The 27,982-nt window shown below is 41.9% G+C and overlaps 1 protein-coding gene across 2 annotated transcripts in view; it reads left to right on the forward strand.

The window, feature by feature from the left end:
* Csmd1 (CUB and Sushi multiple domains 1) overlaps window positions 1–27,982 on the forward strand; it is a 1,398,492-nt gene that overhangs the window by 1,201,015 nt on the left and 169,495 nt on the right. For both annotated transcript variants that reach the window (XM_057752269.1, XM_057752268.1), the window contains exons 27-30: window positions 13,514–13,705; window positions 19,491–19,629; window positions 22,865–23,052; window positions 27,200–27,394. In XM_057752269.1, the coding sequence (XP_057608252.1) occupies window positions 13,514–13,705; window positions 19,491–19,629; window positions 22,865–23,052; window positions 27,200–27,394 (714 nt within the window). The remainder of the gene's footprint in view (window positions 1–13,513; window positions 13,706–19,490; window positions 19,630–22,864; window positions 23,053–27,199; window positions 27,395–27,982) is intronic.

Consider the following 27,982-nt stretch of genomic DNA (forward strand, 5'->3'; position numbering starts at 1 on the left):
GCAATGAGATGGTTCTTTGAAAAAAAAAAGACTGAAAGTTTAATAAAAATAATGAGAACAAAGACAGAAAATGTCAAAGACAATTCATAATGATAATAACAACAACAATAATAATAATAAAAGCAGAGTTGAAAACAGGAATCTTACTGTAGATCCCAATGAAATTGAGAGGATCTCAGTGGCACAATTTGAAAACTTCTGTTCAAACTCTGGATAATCTAGACTAAGTGAATAGATGTCTAAACACATGGGACTTACCTAAGTTAAACCCAGATGTTATAAATAACTGAAGCAGGTTAATAAAATCAGTGAGATTGAAGCAGAAATAGAAAAGTCTTTTCACAAAGAAAAGCCCAAGAACAGTTGGATTTCCTAGTGACCTTAAAGAAGATCTAACATTAATGCTCCTCAGACTGTTCCACAGAATAGAAAGAGAAAGGACAAACCTGACCTCTGTCAGCATCGTCCCAATAGCCACAACTGTATAAGGCCATAACAGCAACACAAAGAAGCAACCTATTAACTAATGTACCTAATGTAAATAGCTATAAAAGTTCAGCAAATCAATTTAAGAGCACATTCAGATCAGATATGATAACCAAACCGATTTCATTCCAAAGATGCAAGGATGGAAACACAGATACAAAGTGGTAAATATGTTTCAGCAGCAGCAGGGACGCACTTAAGGAACGAAAACCCATGGTCATTGCAATTGGTGCAGAAAAGGCCTTTGCTGAACTTCAGCAAGCATTTCTGATCAAAGCCCTGAAGAACTGTCAACAGAAGCAGCAAACCCCATCCTAAGAAAAGCTAAGTTTGATTGCATTATACTAAACAGAAGAAACATTGAATGAGACAAGACTGCCAACTCTCTCTAATCTTATTCAGTAAAATGCTCAATGTCTTATTTAAATAAAAATAAAAAACAGAAGACATATGAGTAGAAAATTAAGAAATCAAATTGTCCATATTTGTAGATACCAGAATCCTATACTCATAAAGCCAGCACAGAGAATCAATAGCTTTCCAATGTACTAGTAAGCAACACTCAGAGAAAGAAATTAGAAAAGAGTCCCATTCATCACCATAGCTTTTGAAACATCATAAAATATAATCCATGTAGCCATGGGGGTGGTAGATAGACTTCTACAATGAGAACTTTAAGACAGCAAAGGAAGAAACAGAAGAGCAAACTGGAAGATGAAGATGGGTAGATAGATCTCTAACGATCATGAAAGGGCAGAACAACTATTGTTAAAATTGGTACACTTAAAGTGATGCGTGTATTTATTGCAGACCCCACTGAAATTCCGATGGCATTTTCCACAGAAATAGAAAAATCAATACTAAAATTTAAATGGAAAGGCAAGAGTCATTAAGTAGCTAAGTCAGTCGTTAGTAGAAAGAGCAATGCTGGAGACAGCCCAGTAACTGATCAAATGTAGTTCAGAGCTGTGGTGATTGGACATCTTGATGCTGGCTTAGACACATGTGCAGACAAGATTATAGAACAGTAAGGAAGACTCACATGACTGCAGTCATTCAAGTTTTGGCAATAGTGTCAAAAACACGCCCTGGGGAAAAAAATAACCACTAAGAGGTGCTGGAAATACTGGATTTCTACATGTAGTAGAATAAAAACAGACCACATAGAAACCAACTCAAAATTCATCAATGACCTTAGCTAAATATATGAAAAATTTAGAAGCAAACATAATGCTCCCTGATGCAAGCATATGCAAGCACTGTCTGAACATGACCCCAAATAGCACAGGAATTAGTTCCATGAACTGACAGATGGAATGACATGAATTTCAAAACAGTTTGCACAGCCAAGTAAATAGTCACCAGCATGAAGAACTGGCCCTTAGAACAAGAGTAAATTTTTAAGCAAGTACACATCAGAGGGTTAATCTCAAGAATATATGAATAACTATATTTTAAAAATCCAATCAAGAAATGAGATAATGAGCTAAACAGTTCTCTGAAGAAGATATACAAACACTTAAAAATATGTTCAATACTCTTTGCTCTGAGCGGAATTCAAACTACAACTAACTTCCTTGCATTCCCATATCCCCCCCAGTCAGAATGTCCAGTGTTAAATGTATTCAAAGGACTTCAGTATGTGCTGTGGCCACTCCATCGTCTGCAGACAGCGGAATTCAGCCTCTCTCAAACATCTGTACAAATGCCTTTGTAATAAATACCCATATGCAGATTTCATGGTAAAGACCCAATCCACAAGCACTTGTGAGGAAGGATTTTCCTGTTGTGTTTTCATGGCTTTGACTGCCGTGGAACATATTCTCTTCTTCACACAGGATGCATGCCTTTGTCGGACTTTCCCTTGATGTGGCTTCTTACGCGCTTGTTTTACTCATCGGTGTTTAGTATGTTGAGGCTAGTTGAAAACCTGCAGACTGTTTTCATTTTATAAAGTTTCTCAATTTTAAATGAGCACAAGTTATCCTACCATTAGTAGACTTTTAACAATTTATTATTAATGATCATTTCACCTGCTTTAAATAACGCTAAGGGTGGGGCTTCATTGGTAGAGCGCTTAGCTGTGTCACTCGTGGAGTCCTGCATTCAAGCCTTCATGCAGTATCAACAGGCCATGGTGGTTAACGCCTGTGATTGTCACACTTGTGGGGGAATCAGAAGGATGAGGAAGTTCAATGCCACCCTCAGTTACCTAGTGAGCCAGAGGGCTGCCTGAGTTACAGGAGACCCTGTCTCAAAATAAAATAGAATTGGATGGGATGGGAAAGCATGGAATAAAAAAAGTAAAATAAAATAAAATAAATAAAATGAAGCATGACTAATAAAAGCCCAGACCAGATATTGGGGTTCAACCTGAAGACCAGAAAAGTAAAGCAGCCAGCCACTGGCTTTTACCTCGACCTTAGTCCAAAAATGGTGTTTCTGCCTCCAGGAATCTTGGAATGAGACTGAGTCTGTGAGCTATCTTCTCCCATTTTATAATCCTCTCTAGGTCTGGGATTAAAGGTGTGCACCACTGGGATTAAAGGCATGTATCATTTGGTTTCTTTGGCAAACTAGCATGGCTTCTGGGGTTAAAGGTGTGTGTTACAACAGCCTCGTCTGTAAGGCTGACCAGTGGGGCTGTTTTACACTCTGATCTCCAAGCAAGCTTTATTTATTAAAATACAAATGAAATGCTACTACAATAAAATACAAATACTGAGCCAGGAACATTGTCCCCATAGTTGCTACTGCTTCTTCAGTGTCTTTGATTCGAGGCCCCAAAGGAAACAAAGGTTGTCACATAGTCGCCTGTGTGTTTCCCATCTCTTTGTGTGGGACAAAATCCCTCCCCAGGGAGACGAACCATGGGTTCTAGGAAGATATCACGTCAGATGTCCATTGTCCTGCCTGCTTAGCATAGCGTGTAAAATGGGGACACACTGAGTACTGCAATTATGTCCACTATAATCAGCCAAACACTTTCCATTACTGGGTAATTACCATTTAATCATGCATGAAACACAAGAAAATGGAGTTCATTGCCCAAAACTGACCTTCGCTCGTGGGTTAAGTCCACTTGGGCTGTTTCTCCAGTGCCTCACTAGCATTTTGTACATTCCACCAGCTTTTATGCTCTGGGACAATGATGGGAGAAGCTTTGCAAGATCTGACGCTGCTGGATCAATTTCTTCCTAGCTAGCAGAGGTGGCTAAGGGCTACCCGACTGGTCTCTCCAATTTACTTTATTGAAAGATAATTTAATAGTCGTGTTTTCATTTAAAAGTAATTGGTTGTTTACAACAGGAGGAGCCTTTGGCCCTGCTAATTGTTGAATGGGTTGGGACTGTTTTATAGGGGAGAAGCCATTAGAAACTGGAGGCTCGTGAGGTGAAGTTCCAGGCAAAAGCAGCCTGAGAGTCTCTGCCACCACTGAGCCTGTCTGCTTCCTCAGAACCTCCTAGAGTCTTGTGGAAAGCAGACCAGACAACACTGCATCACTGCTTGTAAACAAGTCATGGTTGAGACTTGGTTAGGAGAGTTTCATCATGCTTTTCTAAGATACTCATTTTATTTTATGTGTGTGAGAGTGTATGTGTGTGCAGCATGTGTGTGCACAGGGCCTGTGCAGGTCAGAAGAGGGCATCATATCCCCTGGAACTGGAGTTACTATGAGCCACTCTGGTTGCTCAACACCAAACCTCGATCCTCTAAAAGAGCAGCAAGCAGTCTTAGCCTCTGAGCCTTCTGCCCAGTGTCACCTTTGACGGGCCTAGTGTCGTGGCTTCTGAAACACACCTGCCTAACAATGTGTGCTGAGTGATGGAGACAATGAGCTGAGATTTTTGGTCCTAATCCTGTGGGGTGCTGAAGTCTGTCTTAGCTTTGTTATTTTTAAATTAGCAATGGCTATGGCAAGTGAGAGGTGAGAAATGATTCAGTCCACAGTCCTCCTGCTCTCCATTACCCAGTGGTTCCTGCTTTTAGCACAAACTACCTGCAAGGCTTTCCCAGTGTATCCCTGTCCACCAGGCTCCTTCGGAACCGTGATGCTGAGGGCGAACCTTCTTCCCTTTGGGACACACTACTCCACTTGTGTTATTGTCCACAGATATCCATGCCTTACCCCCTCTGGTCGAATGCTAGCCCAATGTGGCACGGTCTCCAACACCCCCTCTCATTTTGATCCTTCACAGGGTCCCCGCCCTGGATATGTGCATATCACCTCAGGGGAGGAGTTGCCCAGAGCCACCTGCTCTTCTCTTTGTTAACACTGTCATCAAGTCATTGATGACACCAAGCTTAGACTAAGAGACTCAAGACATATAGCTACAGTCATATCTGTTTTGTCAACCTCTAAGATTCCAATTACATGACTTCCCCTGGGCATCTGCAGATATCTCAAATAAAACATGACTCTCCCTGGAGACTGCCCATGATGTAGTCTAAATTTCCAACAAGGCTAGGAGGCTGCTTTATCTTGCGAAGTTACCTTATACCAGTCTCCACCAAAAAGAGCATCAGCTCATGGCTCTGAGGCTGATCATTTTGAGTTTGGTTTCAGGAAAGCTTTTTTTTTTTTTTTTTTCTCAGAGAACAAATCAAATCAAGCTACTTCTGCTTAGTGCAGCATTCACCTTGCCAGTTATGGTAAAAGCAAGCCTGCCTCTGTCTGGAAGAAATTCTGAGTCTGCTTTGTGGCCTCACAGTGGTGGGCCCGGTTCTCTCTCCTTATTCTGTCCTCACACCCATTCCATGCCCGTTTCCTGACTTTTGAGCTTGCACCGTACCCTCTAGGGAACTCGTTGTTCTTCCATCACCCAGCTGCTTCTCCCTCCTGCTGGGGTGCTCACTTCTCAGCTGGAGATAACGACCACTCCTTTGAGAAAATGTAAAGGAAATGGGAGGCTGCTCCTGCAAATCTCATCCTCACTCTTCACACATTAGTGGTGGTCATTCCTACAGCTGTGGTTGATTCATCATCATCCTTCTGCTCAGAGAGTATTGACCTGGCACCTAGACCCCTGTGTTTACCGCCTGCCTCCTGCCTGAGACCTGATGACATTTGGTCTTCACTTTTTGACCCAGTGCGTGTTCTTGGACTAACTTCTGCTGAGACCTTACTTTTCAGCTATTGGTTCTGGTGACACTAACAATCTTCTAAGTGGGTGTTTCATGTCTGCTCTAATAGCCACAGCTCTTGGGGGAGCCCTGATTGCCCAAGAACCCCCTCACTGAGATGCACATGGAAGTGCTTCTTACGGGGGCTTGAAGACATTTTTTTCCTGGACCAATGCACAGTCTCATTCAGCTAGTTAAAAATCACTGGGGATAGAGGCCTGAGTGATGCATTTGGCAACATAGGACATTATTAAAGAGTCCATGAAGCATTTACATATTCTCAATTCCATCACTGCTTGCAAAGAAAACATATGTGCATGTATAAAGCATATTCCTGTACAGACAATTGAGTAGCATGTACAGTATACATAGAACTATAAACAGAATAAAACTCGCTTACATTTACTATGAACCATGGAAGAACAGATGTAGATGCACACGCCTCATAGTTATATAATTTCCAGACTGGGCAAACCGAGCCCACTCTTTGTGGCTGGGCATGGCTCCATCCGCCGCAGTTCTGTAACCTCAAGTATGTATACCAGATTCCATTAGCATCTGTCTCCCAGTTAATTAGCTCAAATTAGGAGTTAACACTCTTTTTACTGCTGCGCAGTTTTAGTGAGCCTGCCCACAAAGGTGAGGATACAAAGGCACTTTGATGTGTTTCCTCCCAACACCGGATAGTGATTATTTATTCTCAGTTCCGGAGACACGCTGACTCCAGGGGAGCATTACGTGATAAACGATTCAGTCCGCGGTTCTCAAATTAGATTTTCCCCTCTCTTTGGCCTCCTGCTTCACAACACTCAATTCAAACAGACAACAGAGCGATTCTCCTGACGCCCGCTTGGCAGGACAGCCACAGTCCTACAGCTCTGACTGAGAAACAGGAGGCGCAGTAAATGCCTGCATGCCATGTTGCGGTGCCAGGGTGCCTGGGCGGGCAGGTACTTTGCATGCTGCTCATAACTAAGGCAGTGGACCTCCCGACATCGTGAACCAAGCCCCTGTTACCGGTGACACACAGGTAGATTACAGGATGCCCAATGAAAGCCTTTAATGATTTCCCCACCTCTGGCCCGCCTCTGTCAATGAAAGCATTGCTAGCAGCAACTAGAATGCCGAGAATCAATTTAACTGTAGTCAGAGATATGAATAAGTGTTTTCAAGAAGGGTCTTTGCAGGTTAGAGCTAGCATCTCCAATTGTTTTGACTTTATTTGTTGTAAGGAAAGAAATCAAAATAACTGAACAAAGAACCTTATAGCTCATGAATATGGAAATCTGTAATTTGGGGCCATTTAAAATTTTTAATATTAGTATTCCTATTAGAGATATAGCATTTTGAAATAAGCTGAAACACCATACCGTCTTTAAACACCCAAGAACAATGGCATCAAACTTTCTAAAGTTCTTTAGTTTTGATGTGGCGAAATGAAAACTGCTAATTAATGTTTGTCTCTGCATATTAATATATTCATAGCTGCCTTTTATGAGAAGTTCACTTGAGTTCATCATGAGGAGGGGACTGTGGGCAAAGCACAATCATTCATGCCTATGAACATGTCATGGAGAAACCCACTTTAAGAAGAAATCGACTGTTAATCTCTTGTGCCCAGTGTTTGACACGATCTAATTTGAACCGCCATATAGTATCCTCTGTAGAAGCCATCACTGTATTAATTTATAAGAACAGAAAGATAATGGCTTATACATGTTGCTCCCTAGATGAGATATTGGCTTTCCAGGGCTTATTTGAAGTCTCAGGTCTGAAATAAATAAAGAGCTAATGTTACAATGTATAAGTGGTGGCATTAGAATGTAACTGTGGAGCATTATTAAGCAAGAGGGAACTTGCAAGGATAGTTACTTTTAAGTGACAGAAGTGACAGCTGAATGCCAAAGTAAAAACAACTGTGTGTTGAAGTGGGGGGTTGGAGTACAGCCTACCTTAACAGTTATATCAGCAAACTTCTGGAATCGTCTACTCCGGCTTCATTGTCCTGAAACATTCTCATGGGATTCCTACTGGGTTCTGCATTTAATGAAATTCGTACGACCATACCATGAAATTGAAGTGGTTAATTTATTCCTTGGATGTTTTTTCAGTTGTAAATCTTGATATACACATCTGTATGGTGGGAATACTGCAAGGTGTATTTTCAAAGCCAGGAAACACGTATCAACAGACAAGATCGTAAAAGCAAATTTACAGGGCTGGAGCAATGGCTCAGCAGTCAAGGAAGGACCTTTGCTGCTCTTACAGGGGACCAGAGTTTGGTTCCCAGAACCCATGTCGGGAGGCGGACAACATTCTGTAGCTTCAGTTCTAGAAGACCCCATACCCTCTTCTGGCCTGCCTTGACACCCACCTACTCCCATATACATATACACTCCCATACACACACACATGTACACACACACACGTACACAAAACCACGAACCTCACACATGTATACACACCCATACCCACACACCTTCTCACACACTTAGATACATAAAAATAAATCTTAGAAAAAAATAAAGATGAAGAGAATTTACTGTGTGGAAGTATCAACCCAAAGATCTGGTGAGGATATGTCCTAAGCATGTCTGGCACTATTTGTACCAGTGTCCCTGTTCCTGTCCACACCTGCTTCTACTTCTTAACACTTGTCTCCTCTCACAGGCTAACCCCTTCCGTGTCCTAGAATGTTGTATGCATCTGTCTGGGGAATCCTTCTCCTTTCTCTTATACATGTTGTCTTTCCTCCGGCTTACAGCACCAGCCTCCTGGGCAAATGGAATTGTGTTAACTGGAATGAGCTTTTGTGTGGTTCAGTGTTCGTTAAATGCTTATTATCCAAAGGAAGCAGGCACCGTGACCTACAGTGGGTGTTGCTGTCAGCGGGGTTTGTACCTCTGTAAATTTGTCTGCAGTTAACAGGAATTGTACAGCATGCGATTACCAGTGCTTCTGCCACAAAATGTGTGACAAGTTCTGGCAACTTTGAATTTTGAAATTAAATGTGTATGTGCACATGAGTTCCTGTAATGAAAATAATATTAGATGAGGCAAAGCATGTAGTCACTGTGCACAGTCAAACCAGTCCCACTGAATGGATACACACACACACACACATACACAGAGAGAGAGGCAGACAGACAGACAGACAGAGACAGAGAGACAGGAAAGCTGTGTACTGACTGCACAGCCTTGCAAGTCCCGTCATGTTGCTTTCTAAATATGTTTTATTTTGAGGTAGTTTGAGACTCAATGGTGGTTTATGAACATTCCCTTTTTGTCGGGATCCACACAGTATTGTTTGCAGAGTTATCCAAACATTGACACCAAGGTCATGAACAGATAGATCATCTTTGTCTTAATTAGGGTCCTCCAGTTAGGCATTTCAATTTGTTCCCAATACCCATCGGCTCCCATCTCCTAACCCCAGTCAACCAGCAATCAGATCTTTCATCATTTCAATTATTTCAGCGTCTTGGAGAAGGATCAGGTATTGTCCAGCTCCAGGGCCAGCTTTATTCCCTGCATAACTCTGCAGAATTGAGCATGGTGTCTTAGTAGACAGCAGCTGGTCGCTTTGTGTTGTGATACTCCATGCAACAGTTTGCTTCTTCATGCTTTAATCACACATAGTAAAGAACATACGGGTTAGTTTTCTATTCTGGAATCTCCTGTGACGTTGGCCATCTCTCTGAAGCTTCCAGAAATGCTGTCTCCTCTCTGAACAGTTGGTACCTAGGACCCCTCACCTCTGCCCTCATTCCTTTTCTCAGGAGCCATCACTTTCATTGCGCGTGGACTATTGCCCTAAGATCAGATTCTAATAAACCAAGTGGTGTTATTTTGATTTTGGACTAGAGTGTAGAACTTGATGGAAGACAGGCTAAAGCCTTTCTCAACTCCTCATTTCCTGTGTGTGGTGATCTCTCAGGACACTCTGTAGGACTCCTTAAATTAAATATAGAAAGGGACTCTCCTCTCCAGTCCACTCAGACCTAGTCTTAGCCTGTCTTTCTCCTGTCTGCTGTAGTCACCCTCAAAGTTCCCCAGCTCTCCCCCACATCACAGTCCCTCTAGGGTGCATCAGGGAACTGAGGGCTTGTAGGGTAGCTACTCAGAAACAAGTGCCAAGGTGGCCGGGAGTAGGGAGCAAGATGGAGCCACACTGCTGATTGTTTCTTGTGGTCGTGAGTGAACAGGATGAGAATGGATGGATGAGGTAAGAACAGATGAACAAATGGGACGAGAAAGATTGGACAGAGAGGAATAAATCTTTTCCCAAGGCATGGGTTCAATCTCAGAGGCTGTGTTCTCTTATTCACACGTGTGGTAGATTGTTCTGGAAGCAGCATTGAAACCCTGAAAACGGAAAATGGATATTTAGTCTCCCAGTGGCTAAGATGTGTAATATTTGGATACAGACTTTGTATGTGCTACTTGTTTGTCCAATCACATTTTATGTAACAATCTGTGACCCACAACATGCCTTGTATATTATAATAGTAACCTATAATATAATGTAATTTTGGTTATAATCTTTGTCTGGTTTGTAATTTTTACTATATTTTAACTTTAAGTAACTTTAATTTATCTGATCATCTCAGCAATAATATTTTTGATTTAGTCCCAAGGATGTTCTAGTAATGAATGTTAGTTGACTTTTGGGGGTAAAATGAAATCAGAAAACTGATCCAGAAATCATTAGAGCAAGAGAATTAGGAAAAACAGCATGTTTCCCACTCCAGATGCCAGAGCAAATGGTTACTTCTGTATTTAGATTTTTAAAAAATTCTTAGTTAAAATATATGACATTTTCCCTTTCTTTCCCTCTTTCCAATCCCTCCCGTGTCCTGTCCCTGTAATCCAGTGATTCTCAACCTTGCTAATTCTGCAATCCTTAATACAGCTCCTTATGTTGTGCTGACCCCAACCATAGAATTATTTTTGTTTCTACTTCATCACTGTAATTTTGTTATTACTGTGAATTATAATGTGTTTTTCTGACGATCTTAGGTGACCTCTGTTTTTCTGATGGCCTTAGGTGACCCTGTGAAAGGGCCGTTCAACACCCAAAGGGGTCGCCAACCCCAGGTTGAGAGCACTGCTCTTATCACCCTCATGTCATCCCACCAGTTCTCAAATTGATTACGGTGGAGAACTCTCAGCTCCCTCCCTAGCACCACGTCTGCCTGCATGCCGCCATACTTCTCAGCATGATGGTAATGGACTAGACCTCTGAAACTGTAAGCCAACCCCAACGGAATGTTTTATTTTTTAACAGTTGCCATGGTCATGGTGTCTTCTCACAGCAATAAAACCCTAACCAAGAGACGAAGCATCATGCTCACATATGAAGCTCAGGAGTTTAACACTGAGAAACAAGAGAGAAAAGGTTCCAGAGGAGTTGGTGTGAACCTGTGTGCGGGATTTCCACCAGCATACAGCATTGAGCCTTCTGGGCACTTAGTACTGGAAGGCAGAAATTCATGGTGATCAACCAGGAAAGCAAGGAACTGTAGAAAGGCATTCAGGAAAGTCATTACTGGAGTGTAGGCGAGGGTTGGGGACGGTGGTCCCAGCTGCACAGTGATCCCGTTGGTATGTGCGTAATGGCAGGAGCAGTTTCACTACGCTGCTTTTGGCATCCTGGAGATACACAGGCGTCTGTGATTCAATATGCAATGAAACCCTGTGAGAGAATGGTAGTGAGGGGGTAAGAGAGCTAGCTTCTTCCCTCCCCTGACTCTAAGAAGAAGCAGGACCAGCAAGGGGGCCAGTTCTCATATGGCCTCTTCTCCCGCCTTATCTAATAACTTGGTTATTAGCCTTGTTTCCACGGAGTAGTTAGTGAAAATCAGTGTGTGAGATCATTACGTTCTAATTGCATCCCACTGAGAAGGCCTGGCATCTGAAACAGCCCCGATTCACCATGTGGTCCTTGATGTTGGCACTAGCGCTCCCCAGCCCCCTGTGTCTCAGGGCTCTGGTCTGTGTCTCCTCAGTGACACTCATTCTTCTGTCTCCTGTTCACCCGTGCTCCTCCATCAGCTTAGAAACCATTCAGCCACACAGTTGTTATTGTTGCTGTTTTGGTTGTTTTATTTTTATATATTTGAGACAGGATCTCTTCTTTCTCAGGTTAACCTCATGACCTCAAACTCATCATGTAACCATGGACAACCATGGACTTTTTTTGGTCCTCTACTCTTTACCTTCAGAATGCTGGGATTACAGGCATATGCTGTCGTTTTGGATTTATGAGGTGTTGAGGATGGAACACACGGCTTTATGCTTGCTAGGCAATACTCTACCAACTCAGTTACACTCCCCAGCTCCACTCCCCTTTTAAGTTGTATTTTCTACTTTTTTGTTGAAGTGAATTTATTTAACTAGCCACAAATAAATATAATATATATCACACTCATGTGTAACTGAATATAACACACTATATATAGACATATGTATATACAAAAGAGTGTTACAGAATTCACTAGTCACATGCAAAGGCTGCCCATCAACTCCTCAACCTTGGCATTGCAGGATAGGTAGGGCAGGCGTACATCCCTTCTCCTTATTCCCCTTGTGTCCTGAACGGAGATGTCAACTCATCCCAGCTCCTCATATCAATAGTAACTTTCTGTTGTTGTAGGTAGAAGCAAGAAAGGAAGCGCTCAAGAGGAGGAGAAACTTTAAGCTTTGGGTCTTTGTGTGTATCATCTAATTGTAAGACCACATGGTTGTTATAGAAGTAGGACCTCATCACTCCTTCCATGGGCTGTCAAGCTCCATGGGGTGATTGATAGAGTACAGACACCTGCATGAGTTCTGAGTTCCTAGGCATCTTTCCTGCCTGGGTGGGTAGGAAGGCGGCTGCCCATGTGTCATGATTGCAGGAGTGTGCTTCAGTGACTTCTAGCTTGCAGGAACATGACACCCCGCCTAGTGTTGTCTCTGCGACCGCTAGGCCTGTGCAGCACAACCTGCAAACAACGTGTTGAAATCCTTTTACGTCGTCATTTCCCTCTCCTCCCTTTCTTCCTCCTCCTTCTCCTATATGAGTTATATATGAGTATAACCTGCTCATTCTGTTTAATGTTGTTTATATGAATGTTTTCAGGGCTGACCATTTAGTAATGGATAACTAATTTTTTTGGTCAGGCCTTCCACTGAACACTACCATTTTGCCTAGACTGGGTGGCCAGTAAGCATTCTCCTGTCTCTACCTCCCCAGCACCAGTGTGCATCTGAGTGCCACTACCTACTTTGGTTTTGACATGAGAAGTAAGTCTTCATGCTTGGACAGCCAGCACTGTGACCACTGAACCATCTGCCCATCCTTCTTTCCTTTTCGCTTTCATGATTCAGGTTTTACAAAAATAAAAATAGAAAAGTATAGTTGATCATCTTTCCTGGACAATAGGCTGTGGACCCATGGCGCCTCTGATAAGATTGACATCTGGCCCGCTCTGCAGTCACTGGGAGGGGTCACATCAGGGCAACCTTCCAATTGAGTTTTGCCCCAGGTTGAGATTGTAGGTCTTCCATTAAATTATTTAACTTGTGATATGTGACATTATTAATTATTTTTAAATGGCAGATTAGAAGGGAATGTGTGGATAATGTATACTAAGTATAATATGGTAAAGGTGATACTGAGAATTTCATAAGTGGCCAAATGTCAATAAGAATTTGCTAGGATTTGTTCAATGTGAGCTTGGAAAAAAAGTGCATGCCCTTGAGTCATCCCCCAAAGAAGACCCCTTTTCTTATGCTCCAGGAAAACATTTGGGGCACTATACCAACGCTGAGCATCTCACCCTAGAGACAGCAGCCACCCTAGCATGTGTGGACACCTGGTTCTCCGTCACCTGACCAGCTGTTGTTTGTTCCTATACAGCATCCATCGCGTCCACCTGCAATGACCCTGGGATGCCCCAGAATGGTACCCGCTATGGTGACAGCCGGGAACCTGGAGATACCATCACCTTCCAGTGTGACCCTGGATACCAGCTCCAAGGACAAGCCAAAATCACCTGTGTGCAGCTAAACAGCCGCTTCTTCTGGCAGCCAGACCCCCCTTCGTGCATAGGTACTGGGCCCGGGGAAATGGAACTGTCAGGCTTGGAAATGAATGTAGCCTACCCTTTGAATCGGCCTGCTAATGATTGTTTCTTCAGGAGGACATTTCAGGAGCTTCTTAAATGGCCTCAGGCTCTCTGAGACAATGCTGAAATTTTATTGCAAACCTTTATTTTATTAGATAAACTAAAGGGTGTGATTTCCTTAATGTACAGTAATTGACATTTATCTAACATTTCTTGTCCTTAAGAGTTCTTATGTAAATATATATCAACCAAGCCTGTGTGACTTAAAATATTACGTGGCTCAAAATTTATAAGCCCACCACTGCTGGCCTCATTTTTAATATAAAGCACACAATCAAGCAAAACCTACTATTGCAAAGCTCCTCTTTTCAGAACTATGTTTTTCTATAATATCTGTACATTTTAGATAGAATCCTGAAAAGTAGAAATTATATTGCCTTTGGGGAAAATGAAAATAGAGAATAAAATTGTGTGCAACACTAATTAAAATTCTCTGTCCAACTTATTAATGTAGTAATAAATGGCGTTGGCAGCTATGATCTTAATAAACATCTAAGGTCTTATTAGACGTCTAAGATGATCCTCACAAATATGATTTTAGGGAAATAGATTCTCATATAAAATAGGAATTATATGTAAATTGCCCTTCATTCTGTTAAATATTTTAACATAAAATATCTATTTAAAGCATTCAGTCATAGTTCCAAAATGACATTTAACTAAACTTTATATTTTTAATGAACTATTTAGCTTACTTGGTACTTCTAGATCTTCTGCTTGAAGGTGTAAAAATTAAATTGATCTGTGACAAAAGGCTGTGTCAGGGAAGCGAGGGACTCTCTCGTGGCCTTGAAGACAGGTGAGATTGGAGAGTTCCGTTCATCAGCACCTGGCTTAGAGGAACACCGTCCCTGTCTTGTAGGCATCTCTGTGCCTTCATCTTCCTCGCCTTTAAGCATGGTTGGTCTTTCATTGCCTGCCTTGTTAATAGCTGACTCCTCACACTTGGAATATTTTTCAAAATAGAATAAATGCATCTGTCATTGTAAACTTTCTTCTTTTTATTTTGTGAAGGTCCCTGAAAGTGGGGCTTCTCCTCTGCCTCTTATCAGCTGTTGTGGACGTGTGTATCTATGTTGTATGTACATGTCCTTATGTGAGTTGTATGTGTATTTTGTGTGCACCTGTGTGTGTTGTATACATATTCTGTGCCTGATTTTTATGTGTCCATGTGTTTCTTTATATTTGTTATGCATTTTTATGTGTACATATGTGTGTACATGTTTGCCTGTGTTGTCTGAATGATATAATTTTCTTCCATTTTATACCTTTAATCTCAAAGGGAAACACTAAAAAGGAATTCTAAGTTAATCTCTTAAAGACAATTTATCCTTTCTACGTTCAAGGGGTAATTGTAAAATTTGACCACTTTCCTTGATTCTCCATATCTTTGACATAGCCATCTCTCAGTTACGTAATTTGTAGCAAGAGCTCAAAAACCCACAGCTCAGCACAAAGCCCCCGTTGTCCTTCTGGGTCTGAGCAGCTCTTCCAAGGGCAAATGGAAATCCTTTGCAGCAACTGAATAGTCTGGTGTTTGAGGGACTGGGCCAGGTTACCCAGATAGATGTTCTGTGACAGAAAGACAGATGCCATTTCGTCATTGCTCTGTGAATTTCACTTGTCAGAAGTGAGGGTTGTGTCCCCTGCAGCGTATTTCCAGAGATGCCTTAGCTGACTGTGAAGGAGCTCCCATCTAAATCCTTTACTCAGCAGGCAACATTTTTTAAAACTTTTTTTCTCATTTGGAGATAATACACGTTCATTGCGAGTGCTTTATAAGCTATAACAAAGCAAGAAGTGAAAAGAGATGTCTTCTTAACTGGAAGCATTTGCTATTAACATAAACATACATCAATAAAATTCATAAGCATAGGTATAGATGTTTCTTTAAAATAACTATAAACATGTCCTGCCTGAACACTAATGTAGCAGTACAAGGTGTTTTGGGTGCTCTTTTGTTTTTCCACCGGATTCTTAGTGGTGTGGGGCATCTGAGCACAGCTCCCTCTCCTGATACCAGGGACACTGTCTAGTCTCTCATCGGTGCCGTCTAATACTGCACCCATCTTTTCTGTACAAGGGCACAATGCATTCCTTCTTATGACATCGTCCGTAATAGAGCAGCCTCTAAAGTGTCTGTGATTGGAGAGCACTGGTGTCTTTCTTCAGACGTATCTCTCTAAGACACAAGACCCCCCCAAAGTTCATTTACAGCAACTCTGCTTGTCATTAGCCATGTTTGCTTACTTGTCCTAATCAGAAAGTCGCAATTTAGGAGGGTTCTTAACCTTAGTGTGTGGGCAGAAAGTGATACATTATTCTTGTTTTAATTCACATTCTAGATTAGACATGGGTCTGAACCTTATCTTTCCATTTGATTGCTGGTTGGGTGATTTATGTTTTGTTTGTTTGTTTGTTGCTGGTAGGGTGGTTTTGTGTTGTTTTCTGCAGACTGGCCAGCTACCATTCTATTCCTTTCCCCCACCATCAGTGTGCTCTGCCCCCTTGTGTGTACCAGCTCCTTTTTGCTTCAGGCTCCCCTGACATGCCACCAGCTCCCCATGACACATCTAACATGCATTTTCCAGGCTTTGCTGATAATTTCCTCAACATCTACATTATTATCTCTCTTCTTTTTCTTTCTGAAAGCCCCCTGAAAAATGGAATGTCTCTTTTGGACTTTTATAGTTTAGCTGTGGTGTGTGTGTGTATCTGTCTGTCTGTCTGTGTCTGTATGTTGTATGTGCATCTCTGTGTTTGTCTTTGCATGGTTTTGTGTTTGCGTGTGTTGGGTGTTACATGTATATGTTTGTGTGTTGTGTGTGTAAACATACATGTGTGTGTGTGATGTGAAGGGTGTGGGGATACACGTGAATATGTGGTTGTGCTCACTGTTGCATGTGTGTACATGTGGAGCCCAGAGATCAATATCAGGTATCTTCTTTAACCATCTTAGTTTCTGAGACAGAGTCTCTCTGAGTTCAAACTGGAGTTCATCAGTTTGACTAGACAAGCTGGATAGCAAGGCCCTGAAATCCACCCATGCCCACCCTCCCACATCATCACTGGGGTTAACTTGGTTACGGCCATGATCAGCTTTATCCACGGATCCTGGGGGAGTAAATTTGGGTCCTCATCCTTGTACACTGTGTGCCTTACTCATGAGCCTTCTCTTCAGCAATATAGCCGGGTCTTCAGACGTGGGATCTCCAAACTAGAACATACTGAATTTTTATAATCAGAATAGAATGCTCTGTCCCTCAAAGCCCTCCAGTTTCACTTTGTTTAGTCTTTTTTTCTTGGGGTCCAAATTCTACAGTGCTCTAAAAAGCATCCATTTATCTTCTATCTGCACACATGATTTGATGACCAGAGACAGCCCTGACCCGCAGGGCAGGATGAGTGGTTAAAGACTCCCTGGATGGTGTGAACGCTTCAGGGTTGTGTGCAGGGATGCTGGCTGTCTCATTAGAGTGGCTGCGCATGAGCTGAATGGGAACTGACCTGTGTGGATAGGCTTGTGACACAGATGGGACCGAGCATGCTTTTGTGGACCCAAAGTCCAGGTGGAGTTACTAGAGCCTCTGAACTACATCTTCTGAACTCGAATTCCAGCGAAAAGGTTTTATGAGCTCTCTAATTAAAGCCTAATGAAGCGCAGATGAAGGATTCCAGAACCAGAAAGAATGGTGCTACTTAACACCACACAGCTTAACAGCTTCATTTGGTGGAGCTCCAGGGACCAGCAGGAAGGACCTGATTCCCCTGTGTTTCTGACAAGTCAATATTTGAGTCACACTCTGAGCAGCCCTCTGTGACAGTGCCCCAAATCTGTCCTAGTTCCTCTCCCAAGTCCTCGGTAGAATTGAAATCTACCTGGCTTTCAGGCACCTCTAGCTCCACACTGCTATATCAGTAAGACAGCCCTCTCAGATCCGACTTCTTATCCCAGATGCTGTAAGCATCCGTCATGATGGGTGATGGGAGAACAACTCTCAATGAGGGTAATACAGGGACCACATGATGATGACCACATGGTTACTAAGCTGAACTGCATGCCAACACATACAGACCTTCATCATCTGTCAACACATCTCGTGTAACTTGAATGCACTCTCATGGTATTCAGAGTGGCATTGATCAAACTGAGTTTATTGTGAACCCAATGATTTCATTGTATTTCTTGTTTTGTAAAATTGGATTCTCAGGAATGATCAGTGACTTAACCATTACTTAATAGCTTAATGACCTAACCATTACTGAAAACTGTGGACTACTTTCTTCTACCCTTTTTAATCTTATTTACTCAAAGCAAATCTTTATTTGTAGAGGGGGAAAGGGATGACCAATTAGGGTATTTTATTATTTATTTATTCTCAAATATGCATATGTATTTATATTGTCAATGATATGAAATGTCTACAATTTAAAAGTAATGCTGTAGTTTAATTAGAATGATAATTTGAAACAACTTGGTCACAAGCTCCAGAATTTGCCCAAAGAACCATCGAATCTCTGACAGCACCAGCACCCTAAATATTTGACCTCACAGAACTGCAGTGTTTGAACAATGCCCTTGTGGTAAAGATCTAACAGAAATTTTATTTAATAATTAGAACAGTACTAAATATCTTCAGATTCTAGGAACCGAAATTATCCCACCTGATTACAATGCTAAGCCATGTGGTCAATAGCCACCTGGAGTAGATGTGAACGTAGGCAAGTCACAACTAGTGGCTGCAAGGCTCACTCGATCCTTACCATACAGAGTTTTAACAATAATATCAAAGCGCTATGATCATGCCCTCTCTCTAGGAGCAAGGGTTGCAACTCATTCCTCATCATGGCCTTCCCTAAATATCATATAAATAATCAGTGTTTGCTTTGTTGTTTTGATCCAGTGGGGAGAGAATCCCAGCCCCAAATTGTGTGACCTTAAACTATGATGTAATCACTTATCAAATAGCTAGTCCTTGAGTGCTTATGATGAACTGTCCTGGAGGTTAGATGCTAAGAAAGATGGGCAGGTTGATCATTATGTCACCTAACCCTAGAGGGTTCCCTGACTATGTAAACCAATGAGAAGTGGCGGCAACATCATTGGGATCAAACTGTAACATTCCAGAAGGGTTTTATATCAAATTTTGAGTATAAGTACATGCGTGCATGTGTAGAGGTTGTGATGGTTAAGCAGACTGTTCAATTTATTTGAATAAAATGTAAGTAATTAAAAGACATTTTATTTGCCATTTATAATCATGTGAAGCATAGCTGGGGGTGTAGGCTCACACCTGTAATCCTTACACTTGAGAGGCATGAGAATCACCATGGTTTCAAGGCCACCCTGAGCTACAGTGTGAGTTCCAGGACAGCCTGGGCTATAGAACCTGCCTGAAAAATAGATGGATAGGTAGGTAGGTAGGTAGGTAGATAGATAGATAGATAGATAGATAGATAGATAGATAGATAGATGTTTAAGAATTCTCTCTAAAAACAGGAAGAAGTATATATAGTCTAAAATTCTCAAGGATCACAAGGAAATGGTACAGATTTTGTGGGTTTTAATAACTTGTCCTAACATTTGGAGGTGAACTGTTTTAGATATCCATGCGGACAGTTGTTCCTTTTTAGAAAGAATTACCTGCCTGTGTTCAGCATTCTGGATCTCTACTCTAACTGTCCCCCTGTGACTTTGTTCTGTGACAGCGGCTTGCGGTGGAAATCTGACGGGCCCGGCGGGAGTGATTTTATCCCCTAACTACCCACAGCCATACCCTCCCGGGAAGGAGTGTGACTGGAGAATTAAGGTGAACCCGGACTTTGTCATTGCCTTGATATTCAAAAGGTGCGTCTGGTGCAGACTACCTCTCTTTAGTAGGATTTTAATGCCAAGTTCAACTTTCCGTGGAGTGAGCAAGCAGCTCAGTGTCTAGCAGCTACCCCGTCAGAGGCAGGGTGGCAGGAGCGGAGCTACTTTTCCTTGACGGGCAGTGCTCTGCATGCAAGACATTGCATGGGTTTCTTTCACACGCTGCTCGTATGGCCCATGGTGCGTTCTGTACATCAATGCTTCACTTGCAGAATATTCAGGCCAGTGAAAACCACGCTGTGGGGATGCTTGAGGGAATGCCTCCTCGATGTCCCCCGTTTGTTGCAGTCAGGGGAGCCTGGTTTCTTTCCATGGCACACTCTGTGTGACAGTCCTCAGGCAGTGCTCTTACCATCGTTAAAACTGTTGAGATGAAGCAGACATAAAAACAGAAGATTCCCCAGACTTTGCCTGCTCGCTCTAAAGTTTGAATTCTAGACATCGGTGTCTTAAGAAATGGATACTCACTCCTGCCCCACTAGATGATAAAAGTTCAGAGCCATAAAGATTTACTAAAGTCAACTCCACCGTGGTTACGGCTTAAATGTGGACTATCCTCTGCCTACCCGGGTCTGAACCCTTGGTCACCAGCTGATGGTGCTGTTTGAAATCTTTTTATACAGGGCCTTATTCATTGGCATCTTGTCATATAGGTGGGGCTTGGTGGTTACAGGAGAGTCCTGCTTCCAGCTAGACTGGCCTTAGGCCACCAAAATATCAACAAGCCAGGCCATAACCTCTGGCCTCCATGGATGGATTCATAAGCAGCCATGCTTTCCCCACCATTATAAACTATAGTCACTGAACAATGAGCTGAAATAAATCATTTTTTTTCTTTGGATTGCTTCTGTCAGGCAATTGTTCATAGTGAGGAAAAATGGCTTATGCAATAACATATATCACATTATACCATATATGCTATGTGGTTATTAAATTTTAGTGACTATTGAGATCTTATCCAATAATATGCTTTGATTGTTTAAAAAAATAAATGAAGGAGATGTTCTGGAAGATAAATGGTTAAGTTGTCTTGCTAGCTAGCCTCTTAACCCATCAGGGCAAAGAGACTAGAAATTATTTCTCTGCCAGGGGGCAGACTTCCTTGCCTCAGATTTTTTGAGCCTACACTCAGCCCCCAGGTGTGTTAACCTCTCTAACTATCCCTGATTCACTTTAACTCATGGGTCTGAGACTCTGTATGTCAGTCTGTTAACGGGGTACTTTGTCCTGAAGGTACTTCTACTGATGGTCAAAAGAACAAACGCTTTCAGGACACACGGTGAGCACACAGAATGGGTGAGTCTGCTCTGGCAGACACAGTTGTGTGATTGTTCACCACAGTTTTGGTGACCTCCCTTAAAATCTGCATGGCCATCTGATTCCTGGAGCTAAAGAGGGAAGTGGCTATCGGATACAAGCAGAGTCCCATTACTCAGTCTCAAGCCACCCCTGTGGCAGTAGCCAGTTCTCAAAGCTACCAAGGAAGAGTTCATTTGATAACAAATAAGGGCATTTTTCAAAGGAAGGTTCCTTGCAGTGTTTTGCACACCTCTCCGAAAGATAGGCAGCACAGATAATCCCCAAGTATCTCCAACTCTTTGGTTCTCTGAACCATTTGCTTGTTCTCTGTCTGTTTAGCTCTATATTCTGGTAGCTTCTCTGAGCTGGAAAGTCTGTGTGCTGAGAATCATCTCTGTCTGTCATCCCAGAATCCATGTGGCATGAGGGAAGTAGGCAGAATCCTGTGTAGGGAAAGGACGCTCCAACAAGAGGAATCTAAGATGCTTTTCTGAGGCCTCCGTATGCGGACAGCAACCCCAGTCTTCAGAGAACCGTTAGAGTCTGGCAACACACAGGACTCTCTCAGAAGATTGAATTCTGATGTGCTCTTGTCATGAAGATGAGAGTCTAAATGAGAAATTGGAGGAGAGCATTCTAGAACCACAGCGAGTGTGTGCTGGTGTTGGTGATGGGGGGAACAATGGTTATCATTGTCCCTCTGGACTGTATAGTCATGTTCATTCACAGGAACTCAAACCCACTGCACAGACTGGATTAGATCTGGGAAGTTACTAAGATTTATAGGTATATCATGATATATTAAGTATAAATAAGCTCTATTATTACAAAGGGAACTGAAATTAATTGTAAATTAAACATCAAGGTTCTATGCCAAAACTATTGTATACTTTAAAAATGTTCAGCACAGAATGTTTTTTTTATTTTCTTTCCTATGTCTGATTGTATTTCAGTGTTCAATTGGTAATTATGGTCGTAATCAGCGTTGCTAGACAGTGGAGATGGCACAGGACCAGGTTCTAGAATTATCCATGAAAATGACCATGACTAAAATTATTCTTCCAATAAAATCCCACATGGCTTTGTGATTCTGCCAACTCCCTGAGCTTTGGAAGCTCCGCTCTTTCTCCATCATGTCTAATGCCAGCAAACTTGCAAATAAGATTCAGGTTTCCAAATTATGAATTTGAAAATAGATTTTTTTAAGATAATAGTGATGTCATTGTGCCTCTCGGTAACAGATGACTCAAATCATGGAGTAGATGTTGATATTAAAAAAGAAAATAAAGAGGGAGAGAGAAGCCAGAAATTTGGAAGGAGGAAGAGAATGAAAGAATAAGAGAGATATTGGTTGGAATATTCAATGTGGTACATGGTAAGAAATATTTGTGCTCTGCTCCTGCAGGAACCATAAACATTGGCTCACTTACTGAAGGAAGCAAAGATAATTATAGTTTTCAGTGGAAACATAGACCAGTGAGAGGTTTTTGATTTTTAACTTTTATTTTTTTATAATATATAGCAGTGCAAAGTTCACACATTTTAAATCTCAAAATATTCACCTAGTAATCAAGATTCAGTGGAAATCTATCTCTTTTGAGTCTGGTCTCTTCCAAGTTGCCCTTCTTTAGCAGTGAAGGGGTGCTACACCAATATGACTATATTTTTTTATCTCCATTCAAAATTGTCTACTATTGGGTATGTTAGCCATTATGCAAAACACTGATAGTGCTTATTATAAATGATAATTCCAATTTAGCATGGTGATTGGTTTGTGTTCGATTTTGATAATAGTGATAATCAAAATTATTAATTAAAAGAAAACTAAAGTGTGATGTGCCCCAAAATGTTTGCTTGGAGACACGGGGTGGGCTTGTATTGGGGATGCAGGTGACACTGTCCTTCCTTGTAGTTTTAGCATGGAACCAAGCTATGACTTCCTGCACATCTACGAAGGGGAGGACTCCAACAGCCCTCTAATTGGAAGCTTCCAGGGCTCTCAAGCGCCAGAGAGGATTGAGAGCAGTGGTAACAGCCTCTTCCTGGCATTCAGGAGCGATGCTTCGGTTGGCCTGTCAGGGTTTGCCATTGAATTTAAAGGTATGTGCTGAGACGGATTTGTGGGAAATTTAAGTCATGTCAGGGGCTACTTCTGCTGTCAGTTACCTCTTCACGAGATTTTGTGTCTCAAATGTATGTGTTCCTAACCTGCCTATGTAGATGTGGTACATGTGTGTGTGATATTTTTGAAGAAGAGAACCCCACCTGTCATGTTTTTAGAAACTTACTCTATCTCTGATGGAAAAGGACATAAAAATAGCAGGGAAAATGTTTTTCCAGGTGCATTCTCCTCAGAGGATAGATTATGGCATTTGCAATAACTAGTTTGATGACATTTAAGAATCATTTTGATATGTGTTAGCATTTTCTGATTTTTCTCCTTAGATTTACATTCACTGAGATTGTTTTGCCTCAGTCTTTCTCACTGGGACACTATCCATCATCCCCGGGTCTTCCTCACCCATGGGCTCATACTTGATGTGACGCTCTGACCCAAGCAGATATTCATGTCTCTGAAACTCAGACCCACAGCCCACAGGTGATTTGTGATCTTTCAAATCCAAGGAAAACGGAAAAAGCTGCTCACAACACCACTCTAACCCGAGCACTTTGATGCAGAGTCAATGAAAACAAATCCTACAACATGAATTCCTTTGTGGCTGAAGGAAGAGTGAGATTAAGACACAGCAATAATTAGACAGAATTATTAGCCTGATACCATCAATCATAATGAGGATTCGGGTAAAAATAAGAAACAAAATCTGGAGTGAAAATTATAAAGTAAAATGAACCTTCTATCTCAGTCACAATTTTAATGGATTTGTATCGCTTTATACGGCTCTAACTTTAAAAAAAATGTTTAAGCTCTCAAAATTCACAAACATGGGGTCTTTATTAAAATGCATATAAAAATACTGCAGTTGAGCCTATGCCTTTGGGGTAGAAATAGCTGTGCTTGGGAGTGAGGAGAATGGCCCTTATGCATGTGCACCTAGTCAGATGGCACAAAGCTTTCTCCTAGTCCACCATAGCTACAGCCCAAGCAGCCACTCAAGCCAGAGTCCTCTAAAAGCAAGGTATATAAAATTCCAGTAGCCAGAGCTGAGGACAGCCTCTTCATTGGGTCCACTGTTTCCAGTGTTTGTAGTTCCTAATGTTTGGAACATTTTCTGGAAGAGTCAGAGGGAAAGACTCACCAGGAGTTAACATAATTGGTGTCACCTTACTGTCAAGGGCAAGCAATCTCAGGATGGGTGCAACAGACTGCAGGAACGGTTGCTAGATTTGATGGGCCAGGAGGGTCCCAGGGCAGCCCCCCCCCCCAGGCCCTACATGTACCACTAATTTGTTCGACAAAGCAGGAATTTACAAAGGTCTTCCTGAGTGGAATGGACAGGAACAACAGGAAAATACACACCAGTATGAAGTCATCTAATTAGAAAGCATAGCAAAATGTAAGCAGAAAAGGACTGTGATTTATCACTGAAAACTCAGAACTGACAATCGGTAAATAGAGCCACAAGATTCGATGCAGGTGTATGAAGGCAAACCGGCCACCCAACTCTCAATCAGTGGAGTGAAATAGAGAGCTATGTAAGCCATGTATGTCTTACCAAGCCACACGCGGGTCTGAATGAGATTTATAGCAAAAGAGAATCGGAAAGAAAGGCGAGGCCATGGGTCTACATTGATTGACAGAACAGGAAAGGTTCCCTTTTGAATGAGGCAGGGTTGATGCCTACAAACAAGCTGGGCTCACCCGAATCCTGAATGACTGTGGGAACAATGAAATGTGGCGACTTTGGTGTGCATGAGCAAACAAGGAATGAAAATTAGGAAGGGGTTTTTTGTTCTTTATTTGCTTAAATGTTTAGTGATCTACATGGGGTTCAGGGCTACTATAAAGACTTATGAGAATGTCAACTACCATTTGGAAGATATGAATATGTTTTCAAGGAGGCAAGTAGAGACACTTGTCCGTTGACAGGGGTTTCTGTCCCGCCCAGTCCTACATTCATCCCAAATAAACACACCAAGGTCTACATTAAATATAAACTGATTGGCCACATGGCTCGATACCTTATTCAGCGAGGCAGTCACATCTTGCTTCCTCTGCGTCTAGGTCACAACTGGAGACTGAGTTTCCTCTTCCCAGAATTCTCCTTTTCTCATTGCCCTGCCTCTACTTCCTGCCTGGTCAGCCTGCCTATACTTCCTGCCTGGTCAACAGCATTTTATTAAAAATAATACAAGTGACAGGATAAATGACCATTGTCCCACAGCACTTGTCTTTTCTTTGCCTGTCAACTGTTTGTTGAGGGACCACTGATAGCGGGAAAAGGTTTTCAGATAAAACATTGTGATTGACCAAAGTATATAAACATGAATTGCTTTTATAAATTTAATAAATTATCATAACAGGCTCTCACGGTCTATGGTATGTTCAGCTATAACATATTACATAGATTGGAAGAATGTCTACCAGGGAATCTCCCTTTGTTGGTGTTGATGCACAGAGTGTTAAAAGTCTAACTGAAAATATTGAAAACTAATGCATAAACTGTGAGACAAGCCTCTTGTACTCCCCATAGTAATCTCTGAGATGCAAAAGATGCAATATTTATTTGATACTTTTCTTTCCCACTAACTACATGTCACCCATGCCCTGGGTATATTTCTAAACCTTCTCCATCCCCTTCTCTCTCTTGCACACCTTGTGGTCTGCATATCACTCTCCCTCCTGAGTAATGACACAATTGCTCAGTTGGGTGATGAATGACACACTGACCATGATCAGGAAGACACAAAAAGTAACGTCATCAACCTTGATCCCAGACCAAAAGTACAAACAATGGAATTCAGGATTGCACTTGTGTATCCCAATGCTCCTTGCATGTACAGTTGACACTAGTTTTCTTGTAATAGATAAAATAATTGGCATTTATGAACTCTTCATGGAGGCCGAGTTTTCAAACCAAAGGAAAAAGAGCTTTTATATGCTTTGAAGTTATCCCAGAGCCTAAACCAATCCTAATAACATCATTATGCCCCATCCCTCTGACACCACCAAAGAGATGACCATGACATTGAGCTGAATAGTGTCCTCCACCTTCTATAACACCCACTGGGAAGTCTGGGAAGTTCTGCTTCACAGACCTCACCCACACTAGGCACTCTTATGGAGATGGAGAATAAAGATATGCTTACTAAATAAAGCATAACTCAAAATAGAATTTCACAGAACATATAGTTACAGACAGATATTCATTGATTTATTGATGTTTTGAGTGACCTGTTGAAACAGAAAGTGGAAACTATCACATAGCAACAAACTCAGAGTGTCCAGACAGAACATACAAGACACAAATGTTGGGTCTTGTGGTCCATGACTACAGGGTTAGTGCTCACACATGTGTCCTTGTGAGTGCCCTGTCTGGATCTGAACCCCAAATTGTCAGCTCTACATTGCAGAAGGACAGTAACAACTGTCACGTGGCTCAGCTCAGGCTGGCATGTGGCACACCGTCAGTGAGTCTCGGCAGTTTCTGCAATTAGGATGAAATTATGGGGCAACTGTCACACACCAGATGTCATCTTTGATAGCTGTCACTTAGATGTCATTTTCCTGCTAAGCTTGACAGTCTTCAGTGTACGTTATCAACCCCAGGAACCGTAATCTAGAGCACTTTGTGAGTTTCTGACTTGAGTCTGTCTGCATCGCCACGAGAAGGAGCACTTGACTTTCAGAGTCTCTGCAGTTTTCCTTTTGTAAAACCAAATCATCAGTCCTCAAAAGTGTGTGACAAGTTCAGGTTGGGGTGGGTCAGAGACAAGTTGAAAAATGAGCCTTAAATCTTCCTTAATCGGTTTTAAAATGCACACCCATTAGGCCCTCAGCAGCTTATAAGCTGCACATCCCACAAACACCCTGTCTTTCTTACGTGAAAATAATTTTATATCACTGTAATAAAAAATTGTTTTTAAGAGAGTAAATATCATTTGTTTATTGGAAGCGAATGCCCTGCTGTGACCTCTAAGCTAACACAGTCATTAGCTGATGAGTGTGTTTCTAAGCAGTTCTTCCCATGGTGGATGCTGTGCTGGATCCTGAATGGAGTAAGCAAGGAAACAAAGGGAATGACTGCTCAGAGATGCCATCATGGCGCACGTGTTCTTTCTTCTCCAGAGAAGCCCCGCGAAGCTTGCTTTGATCCTGGGAACATAATGAATGGGACGAGAATTGGAACTGACTTCAAGCTGGGCTCCACAGTCACCTATCAGTGTGACTCTGGCTACAAGATTGTGGACCCCTCATCCATTGAGTGTGTGACAGGAGCTGATGGGAAGCCCTCTTGGGACCGGGCACTGCCTGCCTGTCAAGGTACATCTGACTCAGCTTCACTCCTTCCTTCTTTGTAGTATTTTACTTAAAATACAGCCTAACAGTCCAGGCTATAATCCCCAGCCAAAGTGGGGACCACTCACTCAGGAAGTTACTGCTGAGTCCCTAGGACAGTCCTTAGTCACTTAGCTGTTCTCACTGTAAATGAACAAGGTGATGTTTTTATTTTACTGAGGTGACTAGAAAAATTTGTGTCTGTTTTGTTTACTTTGCTATCCAATCCAAAGGAAGTACATGATTACATTCTCCAGAAACTTCTCAATAAGAAGATGAATACATATGGCAGATAAAATAGATAAGAAGGCAGATAGATAGATAGATAGATAGATAGATAGATAGATAGATAGATAGATAGATAGATAGATAGATAGATAGATAGACAGACAGACAGACAGACAGATATATTAGACAGGTAGGCGGGTGGATGAACAGACAGATTGGTAGATAGGTGATATAGTTAGATGATAAATAGAAATGGACTATTTGCAAAAAGAGCTGTTTGGATTTCATATGGCTGAGCTAAAATAAAATTGGTTTCTATCCCTTATACTTCTTTTTAGAAATGTG

This window comes from Chionomys nivalis, chromosome 20, assembly GCF_950005125.1.
Source record: "Chionomys nivalis chromosome 20, mChiNiv1.1, whole genome shotgun sequence".
In the NCBI taxonomy this organism is placed as follows: Eukaryota; Metazoa; Chordata; class Mammalia; order Rodentia; family Cricetidae; genus Chionomys; species Chionomys nivalis.